Here is an 8509-nt window from a genome sequence, read left to right as displayed (position 1 = left end):
CTCTCTCTCTCTCTCTCTCTCTCTCTCTCTCTCGCTCTCTCTCTCTCTGAATGTGTGTGTGTTACTAGAAATCAAAGCCAAGGCCTCATGCTTGTGAGGCAAAACCCCTAAAAGGGAGCTATATCCTAGCTCTAGAGTTCATTTTTCAAAGGCAAAATATTATTCTCTGTGGAGTGTAGATGGATCCTGAGGGAATATGTACTGTTGACTTGGATAGAGCCATGTTAAGGGAGCTAAAACCTCAGACTCAAAGAAGTCTTCCTCTCTCCCAAGGGCAAATGTTGGCTATCAACCTCAGCCTCCTCCTCCAGGAAGACTGCTGCCTGGGACCACTCCCCTAGTGAGTCTTCCAAGACTCTGTCTCCCTGTGGAGTTGTACACCATGAGCCTGCCTCCTTGATTCAAATGTATAAAATAAGCAAGCTGACATCCACTCACAGTTGGTGCTCTCCATTACGACCAGCACAGCAAACATTGGATCCCAGCTTTTCTGTGGTGTCTTGCCCAGTCAGGCCCATCCCTGAGGCAGTTCTCCTTAATAGAAACATAATACTGGGCTGGCCAAATAGCTCAGCCAGTAAAAGCTCTTCTTGCACAAGTTTGTTACTCCTTGGACACATAGTGGAAGAAGAAACATGGCTCCAACAGGAGTCAATTCTCTCTTTCGACTGGAGATTCTAGGAATGGAGCCTGGGTTGTCAGGTACAGCAGCAAGGCTTTTACCCACTGAGCATCTCAGTGTCCCCAAGTCCTTTATCCTCTGAGCCTTCTCAGTGCCCCACAAGTTAGTTTTGAGTTTTCCTTTGGATCCATGATTAGTATTTCTTTCAGATGATCACATATTTTTCTACATGATTATCTCCTTTTGGTAGTGAAGAGATTTTCAGCTTAGATATCATAGTTTATTAAATGAGTCTCAATGTTTGGACATTCATGGGCTTCCTACTTTCCTCCAGTGAGATGAGTATGCTTTGCTGATTTCTGAACAGATTTATAACTATTTCCTTTGCTGAGAAATGTTTTTAACATGGATAGCCTCTCCTACCCCCACCCCCATATTTAATGGACCAGTGTCTCCCTCCCTAACAGAAAAGTTGTGTCAATCTACCATCCCATTCATTGGTAGTTGAAGCAATTTTCATACAATGTATCATTTTGTATTCTTTTTATAGTTTTTGCTGAATTTTTATTTATATTTAGTGTATAGCTGTATGCATTAATATGTGCCTCTCTCTCTGTGTGTGTGTGTGTGTGTGTGTGTGTGTGAGAGAGAGAGAGAGAGAGAGAGAGAGAGAAAGGATAATGCACTATAACTTAGGTTATGAGCCTTGGCAGCAAGCACCTTCCTCACTCTCCGAGCCATCCTGGCAGGAACCAAATATCCCTCTAAAGAATCTAAAAGATGACAAAATCAAGCCACACTTTCCTTTTCCTATTACAGGGGTGCTCTTTTGGCCTCTAACTTTTGTTAATTTTTAAGCATTTGCTTTCTGAAACAAACATCGTCCAATATGGGCTGTGCAGAAAGCGCAAGGCGAAGACAACATGACTGCAAATAAGAGTGGTACTGTAGCTCAGCAATGAGGCTCCTAAGTGCGCATTCATAAATTCTTACAGGGGGTCTAGGTAAGATTGCCCAAGCAAGGCCCTAGATTCAGTGCAGAGTATAGGGGGACAAAGGGGCAAAGAGAAGGAACAATTATTCTCAACCTTGCCTGTCTGCTTTCTCTCTGTGTTAGTAGTATTTTTGCATTAAAGACCATATTCTTCACTTTTAGTTAAGATCCCTCAACTCTGCTGATCAGAAACAGCAGGGATCAGCTAACAATTACTTATGCACAGACTCCTGACTAAGGGATCACAGTTACACTTCCATAGGAAATGACTGTAAAATGTGATCACTTGCTACCTATTTGTATTTATTTATACAGGATCACAGTTACACTTACATAGGAAATGACTGTAAAATGTGATCATTTGCTACTTATTTGTATTTATTTATACACTGAACCTTACACAAAGAATTTGAAACAACATATTTACATTTTATTATGTGATACAACACCAGATGAAATAATCGGTCGAATCTACTATTATAATGAACCAAGAGTTGCAAGAAAAAGAACAAATTAAAACACATTAAATTTTATCTGTACTTGAACTTAGCTTTCATTTGTTTCTATCTGAGACTCCAATCTTCATTGCTAATACACACATCAGACTTCTTGCTTGTAAAACATTAAAACAACATTTTAATAATTTATAATTATTGATATTTATTTCACAAGAAAAAATGAACAGCGATCCTTCAAAGGGACAAGCTGCTGCTGCATACACCTTTACATCCCTACAAGGAACCTCAAGAGAATAAATAGGATTTAGACTGCTTCCAAACATCTTTCTCAAAACACGTTGCAAAAAAGCCAATCAGATTTTACCAATCAGCTCTCCATGCCTATCAGTGGTCCAAAAGGTGGAGGACAAGACACAACATATTGCTTTTTCCTATTTGTGCAACTTCAGTCCAAGGAGACTAAGTCTATGGGTTTGCTTTAAATTGAACGGCTCTTTATACGAATTCTGTATTGTTAAAGGGAAACTATGCTAGGTGTATTGGTACATACCTTTAATCTCAGCACTACTTGGGAGAAAAGCAGGGAAAACCATAGGTTGCCAAGCAACACTTCAAAGCTCAGGTGTGCACGTGAGCCCTTGGCATCTGGTTCAGTGGCAAGCAAGATGCAATAGGTTTGGAGTGAGGTCCAATATTTCGATTTCCTACAATAGACCCTATCATGCCAGACAGCTGTTGGGCAGGGTATAGTATGGGCCTTCTCTGAGGCACAGGGAGGTAGAACTCTGAGTTCAAGGCCACCCTGGTTTACAGAGCAAGTTCCCAGACAGAAGGCCACACAGAGAAACCCTGTCTTGAAAAACAAAACAAAAAAACCCCAACAACAAACAAACAACAACAAAAACTCAAACAACAACAACAACAAAAGAGGGGTGAAGCTGTTACCTAGAAAAGAAGAAACATTTTCCCGGTCTCCAGAGATTCAGAAAACGTGAAAGGTTGTAGAAGCTGAACAATGGTGGCAGATGCTTTAGGTAAATCTGTCATGAACTTGACCCTGTGGTCAGGATGAAGGAGGGTATGTCTATTTTCTGCAAACTGAATCATACATATTTGGGAAGACAAAAACGGTTACTTCTTAGACAAAGAAACTGGAGGCAGAAGAATGGATGAGCAATTAGGAAAGTTGGGTGTACTGAGGTCCAGACGATCACAACATCAATAAGTCATGGAAAGGACTGCCAGAGCACCCACAGGGTCTAGGAAGAGTCTGATGCAAAGTAGAACCACACGCACAACAAGGCACTTCATTCTCTTGCAGTGCTTAAAATTCTAAAGCAGTTTTTTTTTTGTTTTGTTTTTCTAGCAACTTTTAGTTGTATTGATTGTCCTTCTTTATATAATTTTATCATTGTCTTATTTCATGTGTATGGGTCTATGGCCTGCATGTATGTCCGTGTCCTACATGCCCATGGGGACCAGAGGAAGGCACTCTGGAGCCACAGATGGTTGTGAGTTGCCAGCTGGGTGCTGGGACTAGAAACCTTGGTCTTCTTCAAGAGCAGCAAATGTTCGTAACTCCTGAGCCATCTCTCCAGGCCCTTATATTTTATCCTATAGGTTAAAGGCATGTAGTGAAAAGGGAATGTGTTGCTTTTCAGAAACCTTCAGCTTTAGTCACGTTTGGAATGGGTATGAGCTTCATGGTAGTCAGCCCTGTGCAACCGTGATTCTCTTCCCCAGTGTCAGGGCAAGTGACTAGATCTAAGGATTCCTGCAGGAAACACAAGCTTGAAAAGCAATGGCTTCCTGGCAGGCCCGTCGCTGCCTCCACCCCTTACCCATGGCTTCCTGGCAGGCCCGTCGCTGCCTCCACCCCTTACCCATGTGAGCAGTAACACTGTGCTTTGGTGAGGGTATCTCCGTCGTTGCCTCCCCCCTTACCCATGTGAGCAGTAACACTGTGCTTTGGTGAGGGTATCTCCGTCGTTGCCTCCCCCCTTACCCATGTGAGCAGTAACGCTGTGCTTTGGTGAGGGTATCTCCGTTGTTGCCTCCCCCCTTACCCATGTGAGCAGTAACACTGTGCTTTGGTGAGGGTATCTCCGTCGTTGCCTCCCCCCTTACCCATGTGAGCAGTAACGCTGTGCTTTGGTGAGGGTATTTCCGTCGTTGCCTCCCCCCTTACCCATGTGAGCAGTAACGCTGTGCTTTGGTGAGGATATCTCCGTTTTAAAATCGTGGCAGGCCCGTCGTTGCCTCCCCCCTTACCCATGTGAGCAATAACACTGTGCTTTGGTGAGGGTATCTCCGTTTTAAAATCTTGTGTTGGGTCTTCCCTTGCGAAGTGTGTACTGCTTGCTGCTTCCGGTGCTTCGGACCAGAAGGGATGCTCTTCCTTCAGACTCTGCCTCAGAGAGGGCCCACACTAAATCAGGCCCAGCAGCTGTCTGACATTATGGGGCCTGTGGCAGGAAAATCAGAATATTAGGCCTCACCTTAAACCTACTGCATCTTACCTGCCTCTGCAGCAGATGCCAAGGGCACACACACACACTGCTTGGGAACACATGCTCTCCCCTGCTCTTCTCCCAAGTAGAAAAAGATGTAGTTACATCCACAAGGGCCAATTTTCAGAAAGATGAGGGCTTACTTCTTGCACAAATCTGCTTTCTGCACATGGGACTGCTTTTGCTGCCCAGAGCTATCCACTCTCAGGATGCAGAGATGAAGGTTTCTAAGGCAAAACTGTAGAGAAAACAAGTTAGTATTCAGCCTATGACTTGCCAAGACACGCTTTACTCTGTAAAAAGATAAAAGACTCAAGAGCCCAACTTTATTAAGAGGAAAACATCCTTCTACCATCCCTAGGTGCTCCCTTATCATGCCACAAAGCAGGAGGCTGCGGAATGTTTCCCCATGGAATAGATGTGCCTCTCTGTTAACGAGGCATGGGTCTCTTTTCATTTGTTTTACTTTGAAATCATTTTATATGTATAGAAATGTTACAAAGATGGCAGGGTGTTCGCCTGATGTTTGTATCTTACATAACCAGGTGCAAGCAAGGAATGAGCATCCTTATAATGCTAGACTTTCCACCCATTTCCCAAAGCTCTCTGATAGTGTCTGCCCCCACCCCACCTCCCATGCTATGAACCATAATACCATGCTGAATCTTGTGAATTCATTTCTAAGCTGTGGTCATTTCCTGACCTCGTCTTATCATCTATGGCCTTGACTGTCTTTGAATAAATCTGGGCATGTATTTTGTATAATGTCCCTCAGCTTTAGTCAATTGCTTTTAGATTTCAGTGAAGAAAACTGAGGGTCATGTTAGGCCATAAGTGTTTATCTTTGTTGTAAAAGGCTAAGCTGTGAAAGAAACAGAAAGCCAGAAGTCTGTTCCTTCTGGTAGTAGAGAAGTTGGGGAAAGGAAACCGGGCAAGTGGCTGAGATGATATTAGCAACTGAGCCCCACTCAAAATTCTCCGGAACTGCCTGCACTCCTCTCAGCTCTTCTGCTTTCATGAATCAGAGCTGTCTTGTCTCAAGAGCAGAGGGGCAGCACACAGGACACATTCTTGTCCCCAACACAGGCTTTGTATGGGAAGAGGGGGCTCAAGGGCATCTAAGTCTCTCCATTGGGTACAGATAGATCAGTGCGATTCAGACCTTCCAGCCAGGATATCCAATTCCAAAAGAAATTCAGCTTCTGTAGTAAAAAGTGCTTGTGTGGAGAAATCTACGGGTGTAATAAGGGTTCAAGGCCTCTGTCAGGTACCCAGACATTCTTCTGAGAAAGGGAGACTGAAAGTCTGAGCAAAACCATGCGTCTTCCTTTGTCATCTATAATGTAGTTATTTAAGGAGTGTTGGAAAGGCCAGCATCACCCCACTGCCTGAAACAACTAGCCTGAAGTAAGCTGGAGAGAACCTGTGTTTGGAAACTTACACTATGGGGCCCAAGAGATGGCTCAGCGCTTAAAAGCATCGACTGCTCTTCCAGAGGCACTGAGTTTAGTTCCCAGAAACCACACGGTGGCTCACAACCATCTATAATGGGGGTCTGATGCCCTTTTCTAGTATGTCTGAAGATAGTGACAGTGTACTCACTTAAATAAAGTAAATCATTATAAAAATATACAATGAAAGAAAGGAAGGAAGGAAGGTTAGCTGTGCTACAAGTTGACGTCCACACACCCTTGTTCTTCATCAGAGGACATGCATGGGTGATTAGGGCACAGCCCAGTTCAGGTGTGTTGAACTGGCACGGTAAGTTCCTTGTGACACAGTTGAGCACCTGCCATATGTGATTCACAACCAACTGGCAAGACAAATCAGTTTAAGAACCATCATTCCTAAGATTTACTAAGCCACTGCCCTTGGCGGCTAGGAATTCAACCCCAAATGGGTCGCATGGGAGGTGTTGGAGTTTGAACTGCAGACCAGGCATATCAACACTATCTGGGAACTGATTAGAAATGTAAATTCTAGGGCTCCACCCAAGATATACTGAATCAGAAATCCTGGGAGGAGGCCCAACAAAGTGTTTTAACAAGCCCTCTGAGAGGGTTGGAAGTGCGTTTGCCTTTAACAACAAGGGGCTTGAAGGTTCAAAGTGAACCAACCATCTATGTTCAGGCTGGAGGAGAATGGAACTCTTAATTAAATACTTATTGTCCTCCTAGACTCCAGAATTGGGCCTAAGAAGATCAAATCAGGTAAAGGGAAACAGAAAATGTAGCTTTCTTTAGGAACCAAGATGGCAAGATGGCACAGTTAGTGGATAGGTTTTTTTTTTGTTGTTGTTGTTTTTGTTATTTAATTCTCTGTAAGTTTACCCATATGACTTATGACTCCACTTTCCCAAGCTCAACCCATTTTTCGAGCCCACATCAACTTAGAAACCTTAGATTCTAGTTACATAGTTACAAAATGAGCAGCTTGCTAGTTCAGTCTCACCACACAGTTCCTAGCTATCGGGCCAAGTTGGTACATGTTCTAACTTGCCCATCAGGAGTAGGAGTTACCTCTTAGCTAACTGGTACCATCTACTTTTCTCTCTGCCTGGGCTATGAGCATCATCTTCCTGATGCTTTCCAGGAGGGCTGATCTGGTTTCAGCCTGCACAATAACCATCTTATGTACCACTGTATCTTACTAGGGGATGCTGATTGCTAGCGAGGTATAAGCTTCCTAAGGCAGTCACTACCGACAGACACACAACTCATCCAGGGCCCTTGGCAATGTGCAGTTCAGAGACAGCAGGTTTAGGGCATGGCTTGAGAACCTTCCTTCCTTTCTCAGCCTCTTCCTTGACTTTAGTTTTTGTTGTTTGTTTTGTTTTGTTTTGTTTGCAATGGGTCTGCAACGTGGCCCTGGCTGACCTAGAACTGATAACTTCCCTGCCCCAGTCTCCGGAGGGTTGGGATTACAGGCCCACCACAACACCTAACTGGAAATCTGCATTTTGAACAGGCTTCCAGGCCTATGTTGCTAGTTGCTTTTGACAATCAAGGTTAACTGCAGTAATTTTTATACTTTCACCATTCTTTCTCCCCAGGTTTTGAACATAGGTGGTAAGGTATTACAAAGGGACCAGCTACCCTTCTTTGATGGAGATTGTCCTCCGAGTCTTTCTCAGTTGGGTGTGCTGGAACAGAGCTATAATCCCAGTGCAGGATAGACTCCTGGGATGCCTGTCCCCTTACTGGTCTGGATGTGTCATTTTAACAACCTCAGCTGCTCACACCTGCTCTCTCTCTGTCCCACACGATCACTCATAAATCGTTCTGTCATGACTCATTTTCCCAGTAGGATAAGTTTCCTTGGAAGCTCATTTCTCTTCCAGGAAATGTGACCCTGCTTCCCACTCTCAAGTGTATCTGCAGGGCCTGTTGGGAGCAGGTGTCTACTTGGTTTCAGTGGTTCTATGTACTCAGCATCTTACAGGGTCAGGAAGGCTGGGGTCTCTCTTCTTTCTACTGAAACTCCATCCTTACCAGATGCCATAGACATACAGTTCCCCAGAGCCAGGTTACTGCCTATCCACTCCAGGCCTAGGTGATTATGTGGACATTATTTGGAATTAGAAAAAGAAAAACATCAACTCTGGGGTCCAAAATCTGGTGTGTTTTCTAACATTCCAGTGTGTCTTTGTTTGAATTTGTGGTATCCTTATGTATCCCAGGCTGGTCTGCGAATTGGAGCCTGAAACTTCAGTTGTCCTAAGTTAGACTCATAGTACAGTGAATATCTCTTAGATATACTGAGGACCTCATGCATGCAGATCCTAGACCCTTGATCTTTCATGCTAAAACTTTCATTAGCATGGGACTTACAACACAGCCTAACCAGAGAAATTGCTAAAAACTTAGTATGCTGTTCCCACCCTGAGAGGCACCTTCGATAAGCCGGGGTGGGAGGGTGGGGGGTG

The 8509-nt window shown here is 44.0% G+C and overlaps 1 protein-coding gene across 1 annotated transcript in view; it reads right to left on the bottom strand.

Annotated features, from left to right (window-relative positions):
• Positions 1-4659: 4659 nt before the first annotated feature.
• LOC116074483 (ribosomal large subunit pseudouridine synthase B-like) overlaps positions 4660-8509 on the bottom strand; it is a 24420-nt gene continuing 20570 nt past the window's right edge. Inside the window, exon 4 of the mRNA XM_031347046.1 lies at positions 4660-4822. Within this exon, the coding sequence (XP_031202906.1) occupies positions 4724-4822 (99 nt within the window). The 3' untranslated portion in view covers positions 4660-4723. The remainder of the gene's footprint in view (positions 4823-8509) is intronic.

The sequence above is a fragment of the Mastomys coucha genome, unplaced genomic scaffold, assembly GCF_008632895.1.
Source record: "Mastomys coucha isolate ucsf_1 unplaced genomic scaffold, UCSF_Mcou_1 pScaffold3, whole genome shotgun sequence".
Classification (NCBI taxonomy): domain Eukaryota; kingdom Metazoa; phylum Chordata; class Mammalia; order Rodentia; family Muridae; genus Mastomys; species Mastomys coucha.
The sequence above is the reverse complement of the archived record's forward strand: the minus strand, read 5'-3'. Positions and strand labels throughout refer to the sequence as shown.